This window comes from Hyperoodon ampullatus (assembly GCF_949752795.1).
Source record: "Hyperoodon ampullatus genome assembly, chromosome: 3".
NCBI classification, from domain to species: domain Eukaryota; kingdom Metazoa; phylum Chordata; class Mammalia; order Artiodactyla; family Ziphiidae; genus Hyperoodon; species Hyperoodon ampullatus.
The window spans coordinates 43,096,267-43,123,976 of NC_136916.1; the positions used below are offsets into that span (position 1 = coordinate 43,096,267).

General features: G+C 46.3%; 1 protein-coding gene across 1 annotated transcript in view; it reads right to left on the reverse strand.

The window, feature by feature from the left end:
- The window catches only part of GNB5 (G protein subunit beta 5), a gene marked incomplete at both ends in the record, with an annotated part of 51,203 nt that extends 28,313 nt beyond the window's left edge, over positions 1-22,890 (reverse strand). Inside the window, 5 exons of the mRNA XM_079699075.1 lie at positions 517-593; positions 2,601-2,642; positions 6,150-6,286; positions 19,398-19,509; positions 22,765-22,890. Of these exons, the coding sequence (XP_079555201.1) occupies positions 517-593; positions 2,601-2,642; positions 6,150-6,286; positions 19,398-19,509; positions 22,765-22,890 (494 nt within the window). The remainder of the gene's footprint in view (positions 1-516; positions 594-2,600; positions 2,643-6,149; positions 6,287-19,397; positions 19,510-22,764) is intronic.
- Positions 22,891-27,710: the final 4,820 nt, after the last annotated feature.

Consider the following 27,710-nt stretch of genomic DNA (forward strand, 5'->3'; position numbering starts at 1 on the left):
TTGTGTGCTATATTATTATATTCATCATATATCACAGAAGGATATACCCAATGTATTCTTTTTGTAATTTGGTGCTAGACATCTGATATCTCAATAGCAAATATTGAGAAATTTATATAACCCATCCAACTCTATGCATTTGCTAGAATTAATGCCCGATTAGAAACATACTACCCGAGGGTTTTTTTAAATGTAGAGTATTTATCATTCTTACTGAGTACTGAAGAATTAACCTTACTTAATGGAAGGTCTGGCCTTTGCCCTTCGCTACTGGGAGGTGATCTCTAAGGCCCTGGAATGTCCTGCCTGTTGGGAGTGTCTTTGCCTGGGGTTTTGGCCACTGGACAGTCTAACGTTGTGATTTGTGATGGAGGTTTTGGGACACATCCTGTGAGTTCTCACCTCTGAAGGAAGTAGAGACTAAAGATATTAACCTGACCTCCAGGAGAGAGGTCATAGAACAATATTTTATGGCCAACAGGACATGTGAAACGCTGCTGTGTCACCCATACTTACCCACATGCAATGGCACATCCTGATGGGGCATACGCACATGCCATCACCCACGTGCAGGGCATTGTGACCGCGTGCTCCTGCAACACAGCACACACCATGCACGCAATGAACGAGGGCACTTCTACACAAACGTCAGTTTTTACCAAGTAAAATCACTGAAGCGTCTACCAAATTACTTTCTAGTTTCAAAGGTCAGTGGTTTGGGCTGAGACTGATGAGGAGACTCAGATCCTCCATAATCAACCAAACTTTATGTCATACATTCTAAAAGTTAAAAATCTCAACTAGCAAAAGAATATCCTTAACATCTTACTTCTTCCTTACTGTTATACTCCCCCTGTTGTTCTGAATGAATATTGGGGCTCATTTTCTTTGAAAGATCTGTCTGAATTTCATTTCACATACGTATATGCTTCACCTTATTTACTCAGATTCCCTCTATTTTAAAAACATATTCTTGAATGACTCTTTATATGTGTGTTACAAGTTTGTTTACCTGTGAGTGAGTATACAAGAGCCTTTGTCCTCTGTGGGTCTTAAACCATTCCAGGGCGGGTAAGAATGGGGGTGGGCTTGGGGAGGGGAATTAAGAGTTGTGCTCTGGGAGAAAAGGAAACCTGTAAAATGGAAGCATTCAGAGGAGGTGTAAGTCCTCGGCTCCTGGCTGGGGTCTGAGTCACCCGTATTCTCCTGCATGCATATAAGCAACTAAGGCATGATTCAAAAACTTCTCAGTCTGTGGCCCTATTTCCATGGGAGCCATGGGCCCTGGACCTGGTTCTAACACCAGCGAGATGTGCAGCCTCACATAGGCTGGCCATTGTCTTACCTCATTCTACTCCGTCTGGGAAGGGAGAGGATGGGTCTAGATGGTTTGTAAAGTACATTCAAGTGCTGGTCTTCTTTCCTGTTATGATTCTCTGTGTTTTTGTGGGGAGACATGGGCCTTGATACTGCCTGTCAAAGTTCTTTGTCACTCACAGAGTAGTAGCCCTTCAGACATCATGAATAACCTACTTCCACGAATGAGTGGCCACTCTCAGCACAGGGCACCCCGGCCCCTTTGCTGACAAGTGATAACTATGGCCCTGCGAGGGACCACAAGTGGCAACCCCATGGCTCCCCAGACATCAGGCAGCGTGTGCTCTACGCCATGCTAAGGCATAAACAGAAGCAACCCCCTAGCCCCACCCCTGAAGATGCTGAGGAGTTTGGGAGAGGCAGAGTGATGTATAGGAAAGCCCTCTGCAAATTGTTACATTGTCATTTTTATTATTCCCCAGGGGCCTGACCATTCCGGACTCTGCTCTACAAGATGGTTCTGGGCCCCCTTGAGCAGGCTGTATAACAACTGCCTATTATGACATTTACTGAACATGTTCAATAGTGCAGAATAAGGACGCTGTTCAATTTGAGACAGATAGGTGAAAAGGAAGGCTTTCTTTCTAAGTAAACACTGGAGTCCATATTTAACATACAGTACTTGTTACTGCAAATGCCAACACGATGCAGGCATGCAAGCGCACCTACACAGATTCTGGCCTTTCTGTTTCATTAGAAGTCTAAACTTAGGTCTCACTTGGAGCAGTACATGCCTATGCCAGACTTGCAAGGGGCTGTGACTCCACGGCATCCCTGTGAAGAGCGGTTTAATCCCACTGAAGTCTCAGCTCCCCACCCACTGTTTGCTCAAGTCCACGTGCTATGGAGTCTAGTTGAAGACAGAGAGGGGAGAGGAAACTGGGGGTTGGGTACCTCTTATCATCAGCCAGAAGAAAAATCCTAAATGCAGTAGTAGCATGTGTGAATGTGGCAAGTTTTGGGGCCATGCCCTTTCCTGTTTCCGTATCGGCACCCTCTGTGTTAGCCCTGCATGCTCTTCTCTGGGAGAGGGGTTCGGCTCAGGAGAGGAATGAACGCTACAGTGGGCTGCTGAACCATCCGAACACGGGTGGGCTTTCATGGGGTTTGCACCCCCAAATAGGCTCCTGAAGGGCAGGGCGACCAGTAGTGGGGTGCTTGGAGAGGACGAGGACAGGGCTGGGGTTCTGAAGTGCCTCAATCCACCAGGGACAATGCCTTACCTTGTTAGTAGTGAAGGAATCCCACACGATCACCTTCCCATCCTGGAGGGAAATGAGTAAACAGTTGAACAAGCTAGAGGTCACCACTGGGGAGATGGAAGGCGGGGAGGGGCAATATAGGGGTAGGGGATGAAGAGGTACAAATTGTTATGTATAACATAAGCTACAAAGATATACTGTACAACACAGGGAATATAGCCAATATTTAATAATAACTATAAATGGAGTACATAACCTTTAAAACTTGTGAGTCACTATACTGTACACCTGTAACTTATATAATATTGTATTATCAACTACACTTGAAGAAAAACAAAAAAGAGTAAACAGTTCAAAAACTGTCAACAAGCCCTAACACATTAACTGCTGAGAACCTCATGGAAAGCCAAGTCCAGCTGGGCAGTGCCAAGTGGAAAGCCAGAGCAAGTATCTGGACCATCAAGACCCTCCAACCCATCCTTGAAGAAATGGGAGTAGGTGGCGACAGCACTTTCCAGCCTGATGCAAGTCTCAGTTCTCAACCTTGCATCCCTTGTGTAGACACAATGACAGAAAGCAACACTCAGACACTTCTTTTATGCCAATTATAAACCAAGCACGAATTGTTGGTAAACTGTCATCACCATCGTACCCCAAATGTCAGTAAGTTATACACGGATAAGGTAAAGCTGAAATTACCTTCAGATGCCCGACAGTAACTAATGGTCCTTCTCCTCACCCTCCCCCCACCCCACCTCCCCAGCCTGTCCTCCCTACCATTCGCCTTTGAGTCCACGTTCCCTGCAGGACCGTGTAAGAGCCCCACCCCACCCTTCGCCCCCCTCCCTGCGTGGAAGCTGTGGAGGGGGACTGGGTGGGCCTGACATCAGTCTGACTCCCCCAGGTGCTCAGGGACATCACAGCCTCACCCCCACCCACCCTGCAAAACAACATGGGACTCACACCTCTGATGGTGGGGACCCCCGTGGGCAGCTGTTCCGGAAACAAAGAGCACTCCCTGTGGAGGGTGAGCTCTGGGCGATGCCACAGACAACACGGCCACTTTCACTGCAATCGCTCTGCAGCCCCAGTAGGGGGTGTGGGGAGGGATATGATGCCATCTGTTTGTAACACAAACCCATCAGAGATAAACCCACGTAAGCCCCGGTCGCTGCAGCGCAGTCATCTACCCAGAACGTGGCGTAAGGGTTGTCTGGGCCCCCAGGCTCCCGCTGGCAGTGGAGGAGGACGGCTGAGCCGACCTCCTTCAGCACGTGGGTCCCCCCCACATCCTCAGGGATGGAGAATCTGCAGCCTCTACCGCAGGCTTGATTTTTTTTAATCACTCAAGCCATTTGGAGCCAGATCTGGTGAGTGAGGTGAATGCCACTTAGGGGCACCAGCAAGGTCTGAGTAACGAAAGTGACACAGCTGCTTGCTTCACTTGATCTGATGGAAGATTTCCATATTCACGGTGCGTGGGGCTGAGAGGCTGTGATCAAAGGCAAAGTCGGTGGTTTGGGGCCTTTTAGGACTCCTAAGCACATTTGTGCTTCTAATTTTTCTGACTAAACGCCCATACATGCTGTGTGGGTGAATTAGATAACAGAGCAGAGGGCTGCGGCGGGGCGGGGGGTAGAGACTCAGTGTATCACCCAAGTCAGCGTTCCCTTCAGAGGCTTCCTCCACCGCACAGCCCGCCTGCCTGGCTCCACCGCCCACCTACTGTGCGCTCTGGAGAGAGAAAGGCAACCAAGAAGCTAAAAGCAGTCTCATAACTAAATGTGGTCCCTCCGTGAGCACAGACATTTACACCAGGGGCCTACGTACCTGGAGAGACTGTGCCTCCACCCCAAACCCCAACCCACTCAGTCAGGCAGATTAATTTCCTGCCTTTTAAGGGAGAAAGGCTGCTCTGAGTCACTCAAAGTCTGTTCCAGAGCCCTTCTGCTGTTTCCCACCTCCTCCTTTCCCCCACCCACCTCTCCAACTCCCTTTGCGGTAGAGGTGGATGGATGGGGTCAGTCAGCAGTGCTGAAGCATCCTTCCCCTCTCCCACCCTCTCTGGTAAGAGCGGTACACGAGTGACAGAAAGTCCAACATAAGGCATCCTTTTAAGGATTAAAAAAAAGCCTAAAAGGCTAGGCGGCAGCATGTACATCTCAACAACCACTTTGAAAAAAGGAGCCTTTGGAAAAAAGTCTAGAAAGAGATGCTCTAAGATAATAATGATTGTAACAGGGTGGTAGGGGTGAAAACCTTTTCTTTCTTTTTTCCAGTTAAATACATAACTGATATATTAAATTTTTTATGAACATAAAAAAAGCAAGTGCAACGTGATATACTAGATTTGTAGGTAATAACAGGATATTAATAACACCTGTCCTATCAAACATAGTACCGACAGAGATATTAGAACTCATGGATTATTTAGAATATGTACAGTTTTGATACTTAAAAGGGTTATAAATAAAAACCAAATTTTCCTTTGAAAAAGCTGGACTAAAGGCAGAGGCAGGGGTGGGGGGGCGGTAAACTGGCCATAAAAATATATGACTTCAGTTTATGGTTTTATGTTCAACGAATGTAACATCAAAATACACATAAAAAGCACTAAGCAGTGGTAGCTAGCCTCCTGAAAGACATGTCCTTGTCCAGGCCCCTCCCTCATTGTATCGGTGTTGGTCTGTGTGACCAGTGGAATGCAGAAGAAGGGAAGGAATGTCACTTCTGAGGCCAGGTCGTCAAAGACAGCACGGCTTCTGCCTTTGTCTCCCTCTCCTGCTCTGGTGGAGGCCAGCTACCATGCCGCGAACAGCCCGATGGACAGGTCCACACGGTGAGGAGCTAAGGCCTCCAGCCAAGAGCCATGTGAGTGAGCCATTTTGGAAGTGAGCTTCTGCCTTAGCCAAGCTGTCAAATGACTGCATCCCTGACCAACATCTTGACTGCAACTTTGTGAGACACCCTGAGCCAGAACTATCCTGCTGAGCTGCTCCTGATTCTTCACTCTCAGAAACCATGTAAGATACGAAATATTCACTGTGTAAGTTGTTAAACTTGAGGGTAATTTGTTATGTAGCAGTTTAATAACTAATACATAAGATGTGAAATAAACCATGTCAACTATATAAAATGAATGAAAAAATTATACTTCACAAAATACATAGTTTATATTTGTTCTTTAAGGCATAAAAACTGCTAAACTCTTAAACTGAAAGAAGCCACAATGGCACTTCAACCACTTATGCCCTCAACTTGGAGAAAAAAAAAACCCTAATTTAAAAATGGTTTCACTTACAAATAAGACCTTGAAATAGACTCAGGAAGAAAATTTTTGAATGGTTTGTCAAATAGACTTTATAATATTTCAGTTATTACTAATTCCAAATCTACCCAAATTAGTGAAGTTTTCAAGTATACCAGAAGAATTCTTAACAGGGTAACTCGTGTCCTTTGGCGAACGGGCAGAGACATAACATTCGGAGAGGGTCTTTTGAAAAGGACGGCTCTTTCCCTTCAGCTTACAATGAGAAATGTGCCCACCATCACCCGACAGGTGTGACGTACCTGCGAGGAGCTCACGATCCTCCTCTTATCCTTGCACCAGTCCATGCACAGAACCTTGTTCCCGTGGCCTTTGAGGGTCCTTCTGGTCTTCATGACAAACTGCCCCAGGGCCTCCACGCGCTCGGCCACCTGGTGCACTGCAAGGACAAGACACACTCAATCCCGTGACCAAGGACCAGGTCTGAGCCACAAGCTGGCACAGGGAAGCCATCGGTGCTTCATTCTCCTGCGCTTTACCCTATTGCCCTCGCGATGCCCTCTCTTTCAAGCTCAGGAGAAGGCAGAGACACGCTGTCATTATCTCTGTGTTTAAGACCCTACATTTATAACTTATATAATATTGTGCATCAACTATACTTCAATAAAAAATGACCCTGTTTTTCAAAGCACTTCCATATATGCACGTTGAGGGATTAAGGACAGGACTGCCTCATATTTGCAAAGCTCTACATAGAACTCTCCCACTGAAGGGCCACAGCTCTGCAAGGCGGGCAGGTAGGAAGTGGAATGAGATCGCTATTCCCTTTGAATGGGTGAAGAGACTGAGGCTTACAGAGGTTATCCGGCTAATACGAGTTCATACAACTGACCAGGAGCAAAGTGGGGGCTTCTGGTTCTTTTACCTACCACTGTCCAGTCACAAGGACAAGTGACTTTACAGAAACCATCCTATCAGGTGCCAGGACGTGCACCATCTGCTCAACAGCAGGCCCTGTGTTTCCTCACTGGTCCCCCCCATGCCGGGCACGGGTCTGGGACATGGTAATTGCCCAATCCACGTGCTGCAGGAAAGAGCGAATTGACTGACCCTCCAAACAGTACACTGTGGATTTACTGAAAACTCACAGGGCGGGCAGAGATCAACGCAACATTCCACAGGTCTGAACACATGATCTGCAGAAGGTACATACCTCAGGCAGGTGCTCCAAAAATCAATCTCTCAGGGGCTGGGACCACAGCCTCTTTCCTGAGCCCAAGGGAGAGCTTTTGGGGGGCTTTTGGAGAGGCTGTCAGAGGGAGACAAGTTCACGCGAAGTAGCAGAAAGGGCCCCAGAAACCATCCGGTCCATGCCGTCATTGTGCAGGTGAGGAAACTGAGGTGGGGGTCACGTGGCTTCTGCCCCCTTGTGCGGCGCCACTCCCTTTCCGGTTAGAGGCTGCGCCGGGCTCCTAACCCCACCTCTGCTTCTCCTTCCTCTAAATCTCTCAGCTGGGCCTTTTTCTGGGCAGGTGGGGAGGAGGGAAGGGGGCATTCTAGGCCAGGGGACAGCCCCAGGAAAGGTGTGCTGTCTTGGCACAGACAGAACATCAGGGGTGGAGGGAGGCAAGGCACCGGCTCTGGCCTTCCCAGGGAGCTGCTGGTGCTCGCTGGGGAAGTGCCCAGCTCCCTCCCTTGAAGCCTGGGCTGAGGGGCTGACTCTGTGCTTTAACCCTTGTGACAACAGCGCCCCTTCTCAGGAAGTCCTTCCTTCCTTCTTCCCTCCCCTCTTCCCTTCCTTCTCTTTAAACACTTCAGTGTGTAGTTCCTGAAAACAAGGAATTCTCTTGCATAACCACAGTATGACTATCAAAGTCAGAGAACTGACACTGAAACAATACAATGTCTAATCTATAGACCTTATTGAGATGCTCTCCATTGTCCCAACAATATCTTTATAGCAAAAGAAAACCTAAGATCACGTGTTGCAGTCACTGGTCGCTTTCTTTCATCTCTAGTTAGTTTGTTCCCCAACCTGGGCTTGTCTGATGCTTCCTCAAGATTAGCTTTGGGTAATGCACGTTTGGCAGGGACACCACAGACTAGTGCTGAGGTCCTGTCCCGAACACCTGTCCCATCAGGAGGCACCTGCTGCCCGCTAGTCCCATCACCAGCAACGTTTACCCGGATCATTTGGTCAAGGTGGCGTCTGCCAGGGTTCTCCACTGTACAGTTACCATTTTGCCTTTTGTCATGAAAAAGTACTTTGTGGGGATGTACTCTGAGAGTACATAAACATCACAATACTCCTCAAACTTGAATACCCTACTTTGAACATCCATTAGTGATTCTTGCCTGAACCAATTATTATGATGGTTGGTAAGTGGTGACTTTTCTAATTCCACCATTCCTTCTGCATTTTTTAGTTGACTTTCTAATATAAAGAGGAGTGCTCCTTCTTCCCCAATGTATTTATTCATTCATTTACATTAGAAGGGACTCATGGATTCTCACTTTATTCAAGAAGTTGTGATCCTTTACTACTATTTATTTTGATGCCCAACTCGTCCCTGGTTTGCTCAGTGGGAGTCCTATCAGGCAGGCTCCTGAGACCTTCCGACAGGTCCCCATCATCCTCGGAGCACATCTTCTTGCGGGCTCATGTTCCCTCCCTGCCCTAGCCCTGGAAGCAGGCATTTATTTCTCCAAGAAGTCCTGGTTTCTTTTAGTTGCCCCATTTCTTTGTGATGAAATAAAAATGAGTGAACAGGTTAAAAGTCTCTGTGAAAACCCACGCTGTAAAAAAAAGTACTTGCTAAGACACAGACCGACTAGAGAATGGACTTGAGGATAAGGGGAGGGGGAAGGGTAAGCTGGGACAAAGTGAGAGAGTGGCATGGACATATATACACTACCAAATGTAAAATAGATAGCTAGTGGGAAGCAGCCGCATAGCACAGGGAGATCAGCTCGGTGCTCTGTGACCACCTAGAGGGGTGGGATAGGGAGGGTGGGGTAGAGGGAAACACAAGAGGGAAGAGATATGGGAACATATGTATAACTGATTCACTTTGTTATAAAGCAGAAACTAACACACCATTGTAAAGCAATTATACTCCAATAAAGATGTAAAAAAAATTAAATTAAATTAAATTAAAAAAAAAGTACTTGCTAAACTATACAGTGCTACATGACTGTGCAATTATTATGCCATCGCTTCTGCGAAGACACCGCATTCTTTATTGCCACCAACAGCACATTAGTCTTTTATGGAAACATTCTTCACAAAAACATATTGAATGCAATTTAAAAACAGACTGAATTTTTCTAATTTCTTATAGGCCTTTTACACAAGCCTATACCAGCTCAGAGCTGTGAGCATATTCTAGTTAGTATTTTACTTTGAAACTTCATATCAAATTAGTGCTACTTCCCCCAGTTCAGCATTAGGACAATCATAGCCATTTAATGTCACTCTTACCAAAAAAAAAAGATGACTCACCAACCAAAATAGGGCCTCCTTGCAAAGCATGAATTTGAACATATCCCAACTATTAATTATTTTTTCTTACTGCATTTTCTCTTCCCATATATAGATTCACTCCCAACCTACTCTATCCTGTTTCTATTGGCCAAATCTCACATCTGCTGAATTAAAGAGTTTTTAAAAACTTTAAATACCAGAAAGTAAAAACAAAACCCAAAAAACTGGAAATGAGTGGAATATGCTCTGTAACTCATTTGTGGGAGCTTGGTTCAGGACAGATGTGGTTTCTTTTCTCTCCTTTGCCTTCTGATGAAACAGGCCTTCAGGATTTAACTTTTTCTTTTTTAAAAAAAGAAATGATGAACACGGCTAGCTGGTTTCTATAATAGTAACTTACTAGAATAGAATGATAGCCTGTTAAGAAATTCCACTAGAAGGTAAGTGGCAGGAGGATGGGGTGCTGTCTTGTTGGATCTCCTTGGAGCATTCACTGCAACAGAGCAGTCACCCGGGCTCCGGGTCACAGTCTTGCGCAGTTGCACAGCAGCTGTGCAACCGTGAGCCTCCGCTCACCTTCCTGCCCCCTCGCTTCCCTCATGGGGTTGCTGGGACAACTATCCCAGCCTGGCACAAAGGGAGCACTTAATGAATGTTAGCTATTACTCTCCAGCTTGGCACACAGTGGGTACCCAGTAAATATTTATTGAAAGGATAAAGGGAATGCTCAGTGATTACTAAATTTCAGTCAACTGCAGCAATCCTAGGCAGCAGGTTTTGGTGGGCTAACCTAACTTTTCAGCCCCTTTCCCTTCTTTTTCTGTACCTCTCTCTAGCCCTAATCCATCATCTCTGCTTCAGCTGCCAACCAACTCCTAAATTTATCAGCGCAAACTTGCTAGCACTGGCAGTGGGAGCCTCACTTGTTTCCTGATCCAAGGAATCCGAATCCATGGGATGGAGCCAGGATGCTGCATTTCCACATGCTCTCCAGGTGAGTTATACCCACTAAAGGTGGAGGTGGGGCAGCTCTGAGAAGGTTCAGAAAGGCAGCTTCTTGGATGGGAGGGCGGGGCGGTGAAATAGGGCAGATAAAGGGAGGATTCCAGAGTCTGTGGTTGAGAACACAGCGATGCCTCAAACCCCAACAGACAATTCAGAAAGGAGCTGGTTGGGGAGAAAGCCATCATTCAAAAAGATACGTGCACCCCAATGTTCACTGCAGCACTATTTACAATAGCCAAGACATGGAAACAACCTAAATGTCCACTGACAGAGGAATGGATAAAGAAGATGTGGTACATATATACAATAGAATACTACTCAGCCATAAAAAAGAATGAAATAATGCCATTTGCAGCAAAATGGATGGACCTAGAGATTATCATACTAAGTGAAGTAAGTCAGACAAAGGCAAATATCATATGCTATCACTCATATGTGGAATCTAATTTTAAAAAATGATACAAATGAACCTACTTACAAAACAGAAACAGACTTAACAGATATTGAAAACAAACTTATGGTTACCAAAGGGGAAATGAGGTGGGGAGGGATAAATCAGGAGCTTGGGATAACATACACACACTACTATATATAAGATAGATAACCAACAAGGACCTACTGTATAGCACAGGGAACTCTACTCAGTATTCTGTGATAACCTATATGAGAAAAGAATCTGAAAAAGAATGAATATATGTATAACTGAATCGCTTTGCTGTACACCTGAAACTAACACAACATTGTACATCAACTATACTCCAATAAAATTGAAAAAAAAAAAGAAATAAAGGAGCTGGTTGGGAATTAAGATGGTAAGTGCTCTTTCTTATGAATGATGTGCAGGTAGGGTAGTTGCTGGAAACTGAAAGCCATGGCTGGAACTCAAGAAGAGGGATAGAGCTGGAAGTATAGGCTAGTAACTGTCTACTGCTTGAATGATGTTTCCCTCCTATGTGCCAAATGCTTGGGTACAGAAAAGAAGAAGACAGTTCCTGCTCTTACTGGGCTCACAGTCTGCAGGGCACGGACAGGCCAGCACACAGGTAACCACTGCCGTGTAGTGAGAAGGTAGCTAACAGAAGTGTTGGGGAGCCGAGGGCAACATGGCTGACTCTGCTGCAGGTGCAGCCATCGGAGGAGCCGTCACAGGAACCTGGTTTTGAAGGATGCATAGGAGTTGGGGTAGGGAAGGGGGAGGCAGGAAATTAGTTTCTTACCATTTACTTTTGTTCATTATTCAGTAAAACGGAAGACATGATCTAATCCATGGGGTGTGCTGTGGTTTAATAGGGAAAGCAAATTAAAGTGCTTAACGATATTTGGCTGGCCAGGAATCAAAAATGTACAGGTGGGGACTAGGGGCTGAGGACCAAACCACTGGAAACAACATGACCTGGAGGAAAGAGGGCTTCTGAAATGGAAGGGCCATGAAATGTCAAATGTAATTATCTGTCATTTTTAATGACGGCAGAACATTCCACTTATGAATATACCATTAACTAAAAACTCCCAACCAAGTGTCCCAGTGGACACTTACTTTGCTCCAGCGCCACTGTGATACCCTTGCATTGCATTACCTCCTTAGATAAATTCCAATTTGTGGCATTGCTGAGTTAAACGGAAAGCACATTTTTGAAGGCTTTCAATGCCCATTGCCATTATCCATCATTTACTGTGTGTCTCCCGCGTGACAGATGCTGGGCTGAGAGCTTTACACATTGCCTGAGGTCACGGGCTTTATCTCCATTTCTACTGAAAAGGAAACAGGCTCAGGGAGGCTAAGGACCTTATGCACACACACACTTGGGCCTCTAAGAACAGATAAATACCTCCCATCGTGGGGTAAACTCTGGGCAGGTGGCTGTGATTCTTTAGAAAATCAAGGACTAGGTGAGGCAGTGACAAAGGCTTCCTGGTCCAGAAGACACCCCAACCTTGGATCCCTCCCACTTCCTGATGTAGCCAGAGCAATGGGTCCTTTAGACCAAGAGTCAAGAAACCTGCCCTCACCTGGCTCAGCCACCACCTGGCAGGGAGAGGGGTGCCAACTTAGAACCAAAAGAGACCTTAGCAACTCGACAAGCAGTGCCCAGCATCATCCCCAGGCACCTTGTGCGGGGTGTCCTTGTGTGTGCAGGGCTGAACCCTCCCTGCCCGGGGCCTGGGGTTGGGCAGTCATGTGGAGCAGTTGTTTTCAAACTTCTATTTGAGTTGCACAAGGCTCCCTCCCCCTGCCTGCTTCCACTTTCTCTCATAGATAAAATTTTACTAGAAGCCCAATCTAGAAACTAGACAGAGCAAAGCCAGGCTGGTGAACAGTCGAGGGAGGTGCTGGGCTCAGAGGCGCTTCTGCTCTGCACGCCTCGAGCCCAGGGGCTCCCAAGGTCCAAACAGCAAGCGTGCAGGCCGACATGGGGCGCTGGCCCTGTCACTTCTCAGAAAGGAAAATGAGGCCTGAGGGGAGGGCACACTTATAAATTAGAGGTAAACAAATGTGTCCTCTGAGCCTGTGCCCTCCTCTGTAAAATGAGGGTGTGATGAGTTTATCTCTGGGGCCTTGGAAATGATCTGTAATACTGGCTTCAGACAAAGATGAACTTTTCATCAAGAGTGGCTTCCTCTCAACTTTCAGCGAAGAGTTTTGCTATTTATTTTATAATCAGTGCACACAGGAACCTAAAGTAAAATGTAGAACGTGGAGGTCAATACACAAGAATTCAAGCCATGTAACTTCATAAAGTGAAATTATGCAACAGTGTCATTCCTGTGCTCCGTAAGGCCATGAAAAAATGACCCCAGCATGAACAGGCTCTAAAATTTCCCTGAAAATGAACACTGTGAAATTGATTGTAAATACAGAACACAAGTTCAAAGACATATGAGAGGTCTTAAATACAAAAACAGAACTATTTAAAAAATGATCTTGGGGGCTTCCCTGGTGGCACAGTGGTTGGGAGTCTGCCTGCCAATGCAGGGGACACGGGTTCGAGCCCTGGTCTGGGAAGATCCCACATGCCGCGGTGCAGCTAGGCCCGTGAGCCACAACTACTGATCCTGCACGTCTGGAGCCTGTGCTCTGCAACAAGAGAAGCCGCGATAGTGAGAGGCCCGCGCACCGCGATGAAGAGTGGCCCCCGCTTGCCGCAACTAGAGAAAGCCCTCGCACAGAAACGAAGACCCTACACAGCCATAAATAAATAAATAAATAAATAAATATTTTTTAAAAATGATCTTGAATAACTTACTAAATTTTACATCAACATACAGTCTTGTGATGGCCACAATTTGGTAGAAGATCAAAGGAATCAAGGAAGAAAACTTATCCAAAGCTAATTTTTAAAAACTCATTCTGTCTGATTCTACCCCAAGGTAGAATGGGATGGGATGTATACAAAACCCTCACACACCTGGATGGAAGGAAAACATTTATAATCACATTACCTCACTTGCGTTAGAGATTTTTTTTTAACATCTTTATTAGAGTATAATTGCTTTACAATGGTGTGTTAGTTTCTGCTGTATAACAAAGTCAATCAGTTATACATATACATATGTCCCCATATCTTTTCCCTCTTGCGTCTCCCTCCCTCCCACCCTCCCTATCCCACCCCTCTAGGTGGTCACAAAGCACCGAGCTGATCTCCCTGTGCTATTAGACTGCTTCCCACTAGCTATCTATTTTACGTTTGGTAGTGTATATATATGTCCATGCCACTCTCTCACTTTGTCCCAGCTTACCCTTCCCCCTCCCCACGTCCTCAAGTCCATTCTCTAGTAGATCTGCATCTTTATTCCCATCTTCCCCTAGGTTCTTCAATGACCACTTTTTTTTTTTAGATTCCATATATATGTGTTAGCATACGGTGTTTGTTTTTCTCTTTCTGACTTACTTCACTCTGTCAGAGATTTTTGAATTGCCCCAAAACCATAAATTAGTCACAAACAAAAATGCCTGAATTCCTGAATTAATAGTTGGAAGGGTTAAGTTATGGTACAGCCTTTATGATGGAATACTATATGGTTCCAAATCATAATTTTTAAATACTGACATTAAAAAGAACTGTAAAATGACATGAGGAGGTATTCAATCCATTGGGTTAAATTAAAACTAGACTCATACAAAAAACAAACTAAACTCAAACTATACCTACTACAATCCCAAGTATGCTTATAAATACATACACAGACGTGAAAACGTAAGCTATAAAGTCCCAAGTACGCTTATAAATACACACACAAACATGAAAACATCAAAATATTAAAAGTGGCTACCTCTGGGTGGTGGGGTTATGGATGACTTGTTTTCCTGTATTTCTGAATCTGCTACAGTGGCATTAGCTTATTATGACAGTTTTCTAGCAAGAGGAAGGGGTGAGGAAATGAAAGGCAAGTTTGCTTTCTGCTCCTTCTGATACCACAGGCCACACATGGAAGAGCAGCCGGAAGCAAATTACTCTGCTGGGAAACTCACTTTTATAAGCCTCAGTACATGCAGCATATTTCCTTAGAACGTGGAAAAAGTGGATCAACATATTTGCTTCAGACTAATCCAGAAATACGGATTTCCTAAATTTCTCTTTACACTGTAAAGTCAGAATAGTCCAAGGCTCTGGCCACAAGTTCACAGAGTTACACTCAGAACACAAAGAAAAGGGAATAACATCAGATGATAACTCCTGTGGTTTCCCATATTTCCTCTGGATTTTTAACCTAAAGACATTACACAAATCTTTTTTGAGATGCTCTGCTCCTAGATAATAATAGAATCTTCCCCCAAGGAGCTGGGAACCGGAGTGAAGTCATCCCCACACAGGCCCACAAGGCTGCCACGTATGTTGGCCAAAATGAACACGGCCTCCCTCCTGCTGTCTGCTTTCAGCCTGTCTTCCAGATCATTTGTCCCTTTAATTTCAAGTTAAGAACTCTTTAAAACTGAACTCTCTCCTTTTTCTCTGGATCTTGACTCCCATTTCAGTATTCATTTTTTATTATAAAAGCAATAAATGCACACATGTGTATAAAGTAAAACGTACCTCTACATCCCCCCACTCCCCTCTCTAGAGATAACAAGCTTCCTGTGTCTCCTGCCACAAATTTAATGCATATACAAGCAGCTCTTGTTTAAGCTAATGAGACCATATCATACACACTGCTGGGCACTTTTTTTTCTTACTCAATACTGACACCTCTTCACACACACGCACACAGATTTAGTTTTTCGTTTCTGTTTTTCTTTCCATTTTAATGTGACTCTCAGCTTTCTAAGAGACCGTCTAGCATGGTGAGAAGGAGAGCTGTACTCCCCGTTTGCCCTTAGAGTAGCTGCATAACCTCTGGGAAATCCCTTAACCCTTCCCTGGATCTCTGCTGCTACTTCATCCCCAAGGAAAGGGGAGAGGGCTGTTGGGAGGGGAAGAAAACTTTTTGTGCCCGAAAACTGAGGCTGAAGCAGGTGGCCCCTCTAGTTTCAAGAGTTGTGTGATAGGCCCCCCCAAAGATGTCCACATCCTAATTCTCAGAAGCTGTGAATATGTTACCTTACGTGACAAAAGGTGCTTTGAAGATGTGATGAAGTTAGGGATCTAGAGATGGGAAGAGTATTCTGAATTATACAGGTGGGCCCAATGTAAGTAATTACAAGGGTCCTTCTAAGAGGGAGGCAGGGGGATCAAAGTCAAAGAAAGTGATATGATGACAGAAATGAGGTTGGAGTGAGGTGGGGTCACAAGCCAAGGCATGCAGCAACCTCTAGAAGCTGGGAACGGCAAGGAATGGACTCTCCCACAAAGCCTCAGAAGGAATGCAACCCTTCCAACCCATTTTAGATCTCTCATCTCCAGAACTGTAAGAGAATAAATTTGTTGTTTTAAGCCACTATGTTTATGGAGATTTGTACAAGTAGGAAACTAACACAAGCTGCCACCTCACGGTTCTAAAATGCCTGAGAATCAAACGAGCGAGCACCTACCCATGGGAGAAGGTAAGCAGAAGGCGATGACAGAAAACATGTGGAGAGAAGCAGGAAATGCTGGAGGAGTGAGGGGAAAGGCAGGGCAGGGGCCCGAGGCCTGGGGCTGTGGAGTTTGACTAGGCTGGCTTCCCCTTAGGCCGCCCATAAAGGCCACTTCCTGTAGTTAAAGTTGGCCCAGTGTCTGACTTGGGAATGAGGGCCCAACAAAATGGATGCTGGTTTGAGGGTCAAAGGGATGGGAGCTGAAGAACTGAGAGTCTGAAGTTCAGTTAAGTTCTCTTTCCTCCAAGTTTATGCTCTGTAGTTTTGTTGTGTTGAGTTTTTTATGGCAAGAATTTGGGCAAGTCAGAGCTAACAGAAGGCTGAACAACTGTCCTGGTTTGCCCAGGACTGAAGGGCTTCCCAGTATGCAAGGCTTTCCATTTTAAAACCAAGAGTCCCAGGTGCACCAGGATGACTTGGTCACCTTGGCTATGGCCTAAAGACCTTTCCCTGACCAGGGTAGGCGCTACAGGGCAACCTATGATTTAACATCACCAAAATGCAAAAACGCACATGCTCAGGAAGAGGCTGAGAGACTGGAAGAGCCCAGGGATCATGGAGAGCTCTGTGGGAGAGACTGCGGTCACAAGAGGAGGAGCAGTGCTGAGTGCTTACAAGATCCCGGGGGGCTGTGACGGAGTGAGGGGCCAGTGTCTTACGAGGGTCACCCTTGTGGATCCTGAAGACACCAGGGATAGGACAGGGCTTAGGGTCAAAAGGAAGGCTTGAGCCATGTGCCATAGTCCTCAGAAAAGGAGGGAGCCTGGCTGGGGGGTCAGGAGACAGCAGCATGGAGAGGGAGATCAGTTGAATGCTCGGAGCCTCAAAGGAACAAGGGTTTTACATGAGAGTGGAAGAGAAGTGGTCCGGAAGATACAGAGGGAATAAAGGGGACCCTGACCACATGGCTTCTGGTCTTTTCTACTCAAAAATTCTAACATATGCAGGTGGGGATAAATCCTTCCACTGTGGGTCCAAAATTTGGCCCCGACCTCTGAGAGCACTGCATCCTTGGCAGGACAGAGGTTCCCTGTTGAAAAGCTGCATCTTGACCATCTCTCTGCCTTAGGCAATTTACCAGATTCACAGAAAATCCTGAAACATATCCCAGTGGGCAGCCTTTACTCTCCAGAGCGTTTCTGGAGAATGCCCTCTGCACTGAGCACTAAGACGTTTGGCAAAAAAGCTGAAGTGAGGTTGGGCTGGAGCTCTGACTGGCTGGGCTGGAATCCACTACTTACTAGCTGGGATCTTTCGGCAAGTCCTTTCACCTCTCTGTGCCTCAGTTTCCTCGTCTGTGAAATGGAGGAATCAGACGACCTACCTTAGAGGCACTAACACCATGCTTGCAGCATCGTCACTATCATCTGCAGCGTGTAGGAATTTGCAAAGGGAAATGGGGCAGACCCATTATCCATTCCCTACTTCTCTGATAACAGAACCCAACTTTGTTTGGGAATGGCAGCGTACTCAGCTCACTTCTCTCTTTCTCAGCCTCCCTTGTTGTAGCCATGTGACCTAGTTCTGGCCAATGAAGTGCAAACAGAAATCTGTTGGGGAGAAAGGAGGTTTTTGAAAAAACTTTTGCCTTCCTGAAAAGAAGGAGAAACAGAAGCTGGTGCCCACATTCCCCCTTCTTCCAGCCCTGGATACGGAGGTGATGCTGGGCACTGTGGCAGTTATAACCATGGGGCAAATGCCAGTGCTCTGAGGTAGTGGAGAAAAAAGAAGCATGGGTTCCTGATAGTACACCGGGCGGCTGAACCAAAGCTGACAATCGCCTACCCTTGTTCTTGTTAAGAAAAATAACTCCCAATTTGCTTAATTACTTTATTTGGGGTTTATAGCTAATTGTAGCTGAATACATTTCTAAATGATATAGGGGCTTAGCCTGCCTCCTACAAAAGCACAGCACATTTGAAATTCAGGTCACCTGCTTCTATCAAGTGATTTTCAAAGAAAGGAATCAGGTGCTAAAGGACCTAGCATAAACCCCATCTTTCTTTTCCAAAGTGAATGTAGAGGGGTGGTACCAAAATGGCAAGAGCACAATGTATAGGTGTGCCTGAGAACACCATGCATGCGGAGGCCCTGTTCAGCAAAGGGGAGCTGCCACCCTCAGGGCTGAAAAGGAAGATGAAGCCACTTCCCCAAGCCTGGCCTGAGCCCAAGCACTACTGAGGACACAGCATCCCACAGAGTAAAGGGAAGCTGATCCCACTAAGTCATGTAATCTGGCTATTTAATTGTTCACTCATAAAAATCACAGACTGGTTCTGAATTATGGTCGTGGTCAATAATGTAAGTTTATTTAAGATTGCTACTGCTGTTTTATGCTAACCACACCTCATCCGTCCAAAAGCTTCTTAAACAGCCTTAAAGGAACTAAATGTTTGGATTTGTTAAGCTCCTCTGCTTCCCTTCCCCCATCTGGCTCTCCACTCTCGGACTGGAAAAGTGCGCTTTTATATCAGAGTCTGGGTCCTTGCAAAAGCAAAACTGAGAAAAGACAACAGTGATGGAGAAAGTAAAATGCTTACCAAAAAAACCAGGAGTTTACCCTAGGCCGCGTCCACAAGACCTCGCTGCGCTTGCCTCCGCTGACAACCACCCCCCGCCCCGCTCCGCCCACCCCGCTCCGCTGGGGAAGGGCAAGAATGAGATCAGCTTGCGTCTTCCAGGCAGGCAGGTGATGACGGTAACTGGTCCCACGATCCAACGTCAGGAGGACAGCAGCCAGGGGCCGCCCCCGCCCAGAGGCGGGCTGGCTTCCACTAGCCGGCAGGGGCTCTGCGAGGTGCCGGGAGCCCGCGAGCGTCCGTCTCGGGTCCCCCACCCGCGCGTCCGGGGGCTCGGGCCGCTACCCGCGTCTCATGTGGCGCCTAGGCACCGGGGCCCTCATCCAGGGCGGTAGCAGGGGCCTGGCTCCGGGCCCGGGCCGCCCCCCTCCATCCTCTCCCCCTATCCCCCCGGGAGCCGGAGCCGGTCTCCTTTCCCCGGCCCGCCTCCCTGCGCGCAGCCCCCGGCCCCGCCCCGGCCCGCACTCACGCTCCACGTCGTGCAGCTTGGCCCGCTCCTCCTCCAGTTTGCCCTTGAGGCTCTCGGCCTCGCTCTTGAGCGACGCCAGCGTCTCGTTCTCGTGCAGCCCGTCGGTTGCCATCTTCGAGCGAGGACGCGGCGGGAGGGAAGCGGGGATGCGAGTCAGCGGGCGGCGGAGGCCGGGCCGGCGAGCTTGCGCCGAGCCGCCACCGGCGCAGCCCCAGCCGTCTCCCCGAGCGCGCCCCGCCCCTCGGCGCTGACGCCGGCTGCTGAGAGCCGGGCTGCTGCGGCCGATCCCCTCCCCCCTCCCCCGGACGTGTCCGCGGGCGCAGAGCCCTTGCGCAGTGCCCTAGGCGAGGCCCGAGTTAGCGCTGCAGCGCACAGCACCCGGGGACGCAGGGAGTGTCGTGCCCATTTTGCGGGTGGGAAAACCGAGGTTAGGAGGAGATACGTGACTTGCTGAAGGACGCGCACTTAGTGAGGGCCAAGCTGGGATTCCAACCCAGGACTGCCCGGCTCCTGGGAGTTTGGGGAAGTCCCAGTGACACAGCCCTTGCAACACCCCTTTCCCCCAGTCCCCCGCACACATCTCCCCTCCTTGGTGGCTTCTGCCTGTCGAGAGAGGAGAGGGGAAGGGGGCCTGGCTCGCGCCACTGGTACCCGGTCTGACCCCTGGTAGCTCTGATGCTCCCCCTACAACGAAATGAAAACTCTCCTCGTTTATTGACTTAAATATACAAAGCTAGTTCTGGCTTCTGAGAAGCTGTGGGGTCTTTGCCCGTTCTTGGTTTTGCCTTTCTTTTATTCACTCGGGAATTAAGTCCCTGGCAGCAGAAGGAAGTGGTGGTGGGGCCAGGGACACACAGGGACCCAGACTAGGGGCTTCTGAGCCCCTGCCCAGTGATCTCAGACACGTCACTTCTGAGGCAGCTTCCTCCACCTTAGAATGAAGGGTTGCTATAGTTCCCTCAAGGAAGCAAATTAGTGACTTTGTGGCAGACTCAAGCATCCGTTCTTTCCAGTCTCTTTTCATGCCAGGCACGGTTCCAAGTGCTTTACATTAATAACTCACCACAGTCACCCTGAATGGGTATTATTGTCGCCTCCATTTTACAAACGAGGAAACTGAGGCACAGAAAGGTTAAATGATTTGCTTAGTTCACACTCCCAGAAACAGTGTCAGAATTAGAGCAAAAGACTAAGGGCACAGGCTCTGTCTAGATCAGACTGCCTGGGGGTAAATCCTGGTTGTACTGTGTGGCCTTGAGTGGCTTACTAAACTTCTCTGTGTCTCAGGCTCCTCATCTGTAAATGGGGATAATACCTTCCTCATAGGATCCTCATCAGGAGTGACTATGTAGAGCATTCAGAGTGAAGCGTGGCACACAGTATGTGCTCGTTGTTATCATTAAGGCTGCCTGGTACACTCGAGCAATTCACAGCAAGTAATTTAAATGAGACACTGGATCATGGGGGACACTTCTCACAAGTATCATCTCAGAAGACCTGGGAAGAGCAGCATCCTCTCATCACCTCCTCAGGCTGGCACCTCTTTGCCCACTGTGGGATGTGTGTCTACCTCAGGGGCTGCCTGTTTGTGGAGACCTGGGGTGAGTGGAGCTCCATACTGGTGTGTGCCCTCCTCTGAAGGCTCTTTGTGTAAAATAACCCCCAAACATCCTCCAATCTGGAGAGTTTACCATCTAGAGATGAGGCCATGTAACTTTTCAATGGCTGGCAAAGTTTGCAAAGTGCCTTCCTGTAGTTTGCTGTTCACTGCTTTTTGTGAGGAAGCTGGAGGTCAGAAAAGTTGAGAGCTGCTACGTTTCAGCAGTGGTGGAGTTACAGGGTTGCCCCTATCCATGAAAAGTGTCCCCGGGGGGCTGTGTCTACACAATCCCAAACACCTGGATTAAAAAGTTAGCTGTCAGTCATTTGGATGTCTCCACAGTCAAAAGACTCTGTCTGAATATTTGGGAACCCCAAGTGCTTGTGGTGGAGATAGCTGGCGACAATCCTCTGAAGAGTATCTCCAGGCAGGGTGCTGACCTGGGAAGAATCTGTGATGCTACAGAGGACCTGACATCTGGGATTCTGGGCTCCTTCTGTCCACAGAGGAAGTTGTTTCAAAAGAAGAGCTGGATTAATAAATAGCACTGCTCCAGGATGGTAGGGCCATCAGAAAGCAGGTTTATTTTAAGAACTGAATGTCCTCAGTTTGCAGTTTGCAGATCCAAGTTTAGAACACAATGTGCTGCAGGTAGAAGCCCATCACACTGAGCCTGAACCCCGTGACATCAGGATTACTATGCTGTACCAAAGCCTGTGTGCCACCTGAGGCTGCTTACTTGCAATTTGCTTTATAGGAATAATTTTTAAAAATGTGATCACTGTCAGGGGTTACAATGGGACTAAAAGGATGAATACAGTTTTTCCTCTTCAGTTGGATAAAATGTCAACATTATCTTTCCTCCCTCAGATATGTGTTTTGTTTTTTCATCGTGTCCATGATCGGGATTTCCTACTGAGCTTGTGGGGAAGAGTGCTTTACCACTTGTGACCAGGTGGGGGCTCCACACGGCTTTGCAAATCCTCTGAGACAGGATATTCCTAGTGCCTCAGCCCGGCTGTGGGCATTTCTGCTGCAAGGTCTGAAGCCTGCGCAAAGCCATCTCTGGTGAGGATTGATGTGTGTATTTTGAAAAGTGCCAGGTTTTGTGTTCAGTGCCTACCCTCGCTGAAGGCTTAGACCCAAGGAGCACTTTTCCTTAAGCCTGATTTTGCTAAATACTGAGGCCCTATATGGTTCAATCTTCTGAAGAGCTGTTCCTAGGGACAGCCGGAGCAGGGCCTTTGGGAAGGTGCTCCCTGGCTGTTTATTTACCAGAGTTTCTTTTAGCTTGCTTGCTTGCCAAGCAGACTAGGAGAAGACAGAAGAAAAAAGCATTAGCTCTAAAAAATAATAAGCTAAAACATTTATTGAGCACTTCCTCTGCTGGAGGAGGAAGTGCTCAATAAACACTTTCTCAAATAAACTCACTTTTGTTTCTCCCAAAACCCTATGAGACAGATGCCATTATTGTTGTTTTACAGATGGGAAAACAGACCTCCCAGGAGAGGGGAGGTCCATTGGTACAAGGCCTCCAAGGAACATAACTGAGAGTTGAACCCAGGCAGTCAGAGCCCAGAGCCCACATCCTAAATCCCCACACTATACTGTCTCACCCAGCCTGGGTGTGCTGCAAATGTGTGTGTGTGTGTGTGTGTGTGTGTGTATGTGAACTGATTCTCTGGCAACCCACCTGTCACAGGACCCTCACATCAGACATTGTTTAAAGACAGGTAGTGACTCAAAGTTTTAAAGAGCAGCACTTACAATTTCTGCACATACTGAACAGTAGTTGAGCTGTTGAGATTTCTTGAAAACTGGTCTCAGAGCCCGTTGTTTGAAACATTTGTCACAGGAGCCAAATACGTTAACGAGAAAGGTCTGATCACACATCTTTTACCCAAGATGAAGCTGAAAGAGAGGGAGAGAAGAAAAAGGGATGTGTGTGTACGAGAAAAGTTCCACAACCTAAGAAACAACCTTTCACAAACTCTTTAGTCTCATTTCTCTGATTTCTCCGGCATTTGACAGCAACTGAAAGCATTATGAAACATTCCTAAGTATTTTATAACAGTGTGCAAATTTTTACTTTCTACTGTTTGTTCATAAAAGAAACATTGTAAGAGACTTTAATGAACTTTGTATTAACATGGTAGTTAGTGTGGATGTAAAAATCACTTTCTTGACTTGAGGCTGCTGAGCTGAAAGCAGAGCTGGATTGTTAAACAAAACAGGCCTCATCCTCCCACGCAGCATGGGGCATCACCGTAGTCAGGTGCTTCTTCTGAAATAGTAGTAAGAGCAGCCAAAAATTGTAACCTCAAGGAAACCATAAGTCTGAGTGCCTTGATCTTTAACCAGTTTCCAATCAGCGGATTAATATGTGCTTTTTGTTTTTGTTTTTCTTTTTTTTTGGTCACACCGCATGGCATGTGGGATCTTAGTTCCCCGAGCAGGGATGGAACCCGCGCCCCCTGCAGTGGAAGCGTGGAGTCTTAACCACTGGACCACCAGGGAAGTCCCCAATACATGCTCTTGTTGACTTAAAAAGAAAGAAAGAAAAGAAAAAGAGGGAGAGAAAAGAGGGGGAGAGGAAAAAAAAGGGATGTGGGTACATGAGAAAAGCCATCAGAAAACGCTTTTTAAACCTCGTCTCCCTGTTATCATGGTAGCTGCTCAGACCTCTACATGAGGAATAAAGTCTGTGCAGTTAATTTGTAACCTTCGATTTATTACAACATGCTGGGTCAACACCAGCTCATTTATTTAATCAGTAAGAGAGTGTCAGACAATAGGTTTCCTGAACAGACATGGACACAATTGATCTTTGCAGCACAGTATTAATCCTGTGGGGCCTCACAAAGGAAAGTGTCCTTGTAATGGATACTGTAATTTAAAACTTAAAAAAAAAATTCCTCCCCTCAGGATGAACTTTTGCAGTAAATACAAGAGTCAGAAAACAGCAGAGCCTGACCCCAACCGAGTAAATGTGGTGTTGGTTCCCTGCAAGTAACACATCTCATTTATGAAACATTTGACAGTCACAGACCTAGGGGTCGCCGCTTGTTCACCCAGAAGTCAACAGACAGGTCCAGGTCACTGAAGGGAGGGTAACGTTGAGGAAACAAAATCATCTTGTGCTAAGGGTAGGGCTCTGGCTGGCCAGATCCTGGCCCTACTACTTAGGCAAGTAACTTCACCTCTCTGAATCTTTGTTTGCTAGTCTGTCAAATGGGTATCTTAGAATCTACCATCACAGGGGTACCAGGGGAATTATGAGGGACAGGGCAGGAAGCGTTTAGCTCAAGGCTGGAATATAGTGAGTGCTCCACAGCTGTTATGCTGCCCTGTGGGTGGCTACAATAGCAGCAGCCATAGCAGCCGCCACCACAGCAGCAGGGGGTGGGGGGAGGAGGGGAGGGGGGGATGAGGCTGGAGATGAGGAAAGAGCAGAGAGGAGCCTATGGCCACAGTTCAGACGAGATGAAGGCGTGAACTAAAGCAATGCTCTGGGGTGGATTTGGCGCATGCTTACGAAGGAGAGGGAGCTGGACTTGGTGACGTGTGGGCACGAGCAGAGGGCGATGTCTAGGATGTCTCCTAGGTTTCTGTTTGGGAGGCTGAGGGGTCGTGGTGCCGCTGTTGGAGAGGGAGGCCAAGGGGGTAAAGGTGGGAGGGAGCAGCCATTGTCGCCGAGCCAATTTAACAGGCGTTCCAAAGAGTGGGCCATGTCAAGGGCAAAGAAGAGAACCACTGAGTGTAAAGATATTGGGGCCCTGGTCTGAACATTTGGAAGAGCCCAAAATGAGAGGGATGTATCTGTGGGGCAGGTGGCAGTGGGGACACCGCTGAGGGGGAATGTCTACCATGCAGAGGTCACCATGGGGCGGGGAGAGAATGGGGAGCTCATGAGTTGGGGTGGACTCCTACAGCCAAGGGCCAGCTGGCGGAGTTCTTGAGATCTCTGAGGAACAAAGGAGTAGAGGGCAGTCCCTAAGGATGAGAGATCAGGAGGGAACCAGCTACTGATCACCTCGAAGGGCTGGTCCCTGACCTCTCACAGCCACCCTGGGAGGGAGGAAGGACATCCGTGTTACCGCAGAGGAAATGCTGAGGGCTTAAATGAGATCAAGGTCAGTGACGGAGCCTGAATCTGTATGTAGTGGGACTCCACAACGTTTACCACAGAGCTAGACCATCAAGCCACTCTGCTTTGTCCCAAAGAGCGAGTTAAAGACCGGCAAAGGGCCTGCCCACCCGAGCCTGGCCCGTGCCGGGGGCCTAGTAATGTTGCCCACCTCCCGCCCCCCACTGCCCAAACCTGTTAAGGAGGCCAGTCACGAGGTCATGCTGAGGACTCCAAGTAATAGCATTAGGAAGGTGAGCCATGGATTTATTCAGCAAGGGAGCGACGTCATTCAAGTGGATTATTCCAGCATTTGCGCTTCCAGAAGTAGGTCAGAGAGACAGAGCACAGCAGGAAAATCAACTAGGTTAAGAGACTGTTATCATGTTCTGGGGAAGAGGAAATGAGCTCTGGACAGAGTAGCAGCTGCAGGAATGGAAGGCGAGAGGAACCCGAGAAAGCAAGGGCAGAAGGAATAGAAGGATGACTAGGAATTATGGGAGATCGACCCCCACAAAGAGAGAAGTAGAAACATTGCCACACAGAAAGACAAATATCGTACGATATTGCTTACATGTGGAATCTAAAATAAAGGGGGTACAAATGAATTTATTTACAAAACAGAAGCAGAGTCATGGATGTAGAAAACAAACTTATGGTCATCAGGGGATAAGGGGGGAGGAGGGATAAATTGGGAGATTGGGACTGACATATACACACTGCTATATATAAAATAGGTAACTAATAAGAACCTGCTGTATAGCACAGGGAACTCTACTCAATACTCTGTAATGGCCTATATGGGAAAAGAATCTAAAAAAGAGTGGATATATGTATATGTATAACTGATTCACTTTTCTGTACAGCAGAAACTAACATAATATTGTAAATCAACTATACTCCAAGAAATATTAAAAAGAAAAGAAAAATTGCCAATATTCCAAATCTGGATAGAGATAATTTTTTTCTCCCAAACTGAATTTTAAATGTTTTCAAATTATAAGAGCTGTACATGTTCATTATAAATAATTGGAAACAAAGGAACATGAAGAAGGAAAATCAATCACCTACATGCCCTGTCCTAACAAATAACTGACCTGTGTTAGCATTTTATGTTTTCTTCTAGTATCTTCATAAGCACCTATGTGTATACATTAAAAAAATTGGAATTACATGCCATACGCAATTTTGAACTTTAGCTTTTTGCTTAATAGTGTTTTCGCCTTTGCATGTCATTGCATATTCTTGGAAAACACCAATTTTTAAATGGAGACCACAAATTTAGAATTATATCAACCTTAAATCATATCACATAGCTAGCATCTTAGATCTGGTTGGTTGAACATGGGCAAGCTACAAACTAAAGTTGGAAGATTATAGTATTTTAAAACTATAAACATTATACATGGTTGTTGTAGAAAGTTTGGAAAAATCAGAAAGGTATAAGGAAGAAAACAATCACCTATAATCCTATTGTCCAGAGAGACTCCTTTTCACATTTCGGCGTATGCAAGAATAGATTTTTAGGACCAGGGGTCATACTGATCATGTACACTGTTTATATTTTTACATCCTGGTGTTTTTCATTTATATTTATAACATGGACTAAATTTAATTTCAGTACATTCTATTGTACTTATTGACAATAATCCTTTTTATGATGAGGGAACTTTTCAAGCTAGAGCAAATGCTTCAATGGGCATTTTAACAAGAAAAAGATAAAAATACCCCATTTTAACAAGTTTTGACATGCAGTTGCTCTGTAGTAGGCGTTCCCTAACCCTAAGGCGCGCACAAAATTTCTTTGATATGTTTCACTTAAATAGATGTTGCAAAAAATCACCAAAACCCCCACTACCCCATGATTATTTTTAAAAAGTCAGTGCCAAGATAGAAAATCAAAAGTGAAAATCCCCACTATCTGCCCTGCATTCAATTCCCTGAGTTTGATGGCTATTCGTCCAGACTTTTCTGATGCCATAGATAAAGCTTTGTTAGTTATATAAATGGGGCTGTTAGCTACTTGCTTTTTTCACCTAACTTATTGTGTTAGTGCTTACAGAGCTATCTGTTTTCTGGTAATAGCTTCAGTATTATTTTATCCTATGGAGTAATGGAGCATCATAATTTAATAAACCAACCTCCTACTGTTGGATATATAGGATATCACCAGTTTTCACTTCAAAAATAATGCTTCATTGACCCAATTAAAAATGGGCAAAAGTACCCTCAGACTTTGCTGGTGGGAATGTAAAATGGTGCATCCTCTGTGGAAAACAGTTTGGCAGTTACACAAAAAGTTAAATAGAGTTGTTACCAAATGACCAAGCAAATTCACTCCTGGATATATCATATGTTCACATAAAAATTTATACACGAATATTTGTAGCAGCATTTAACACAAAAAGTGGAAACAACTAAAATATCCATCAACTGAGGTATGGATAAAGAAAATGTGGTCTGTTCATACAGTAGACTCTTACTTGGCAATAAAAAATGATGAAGTTCTGATATGTGCTATATCATGGACGAACCTTGAAAACTTTATGCTAAGTGAAATAAGCCAGACACAAAAGGCCACAAATTG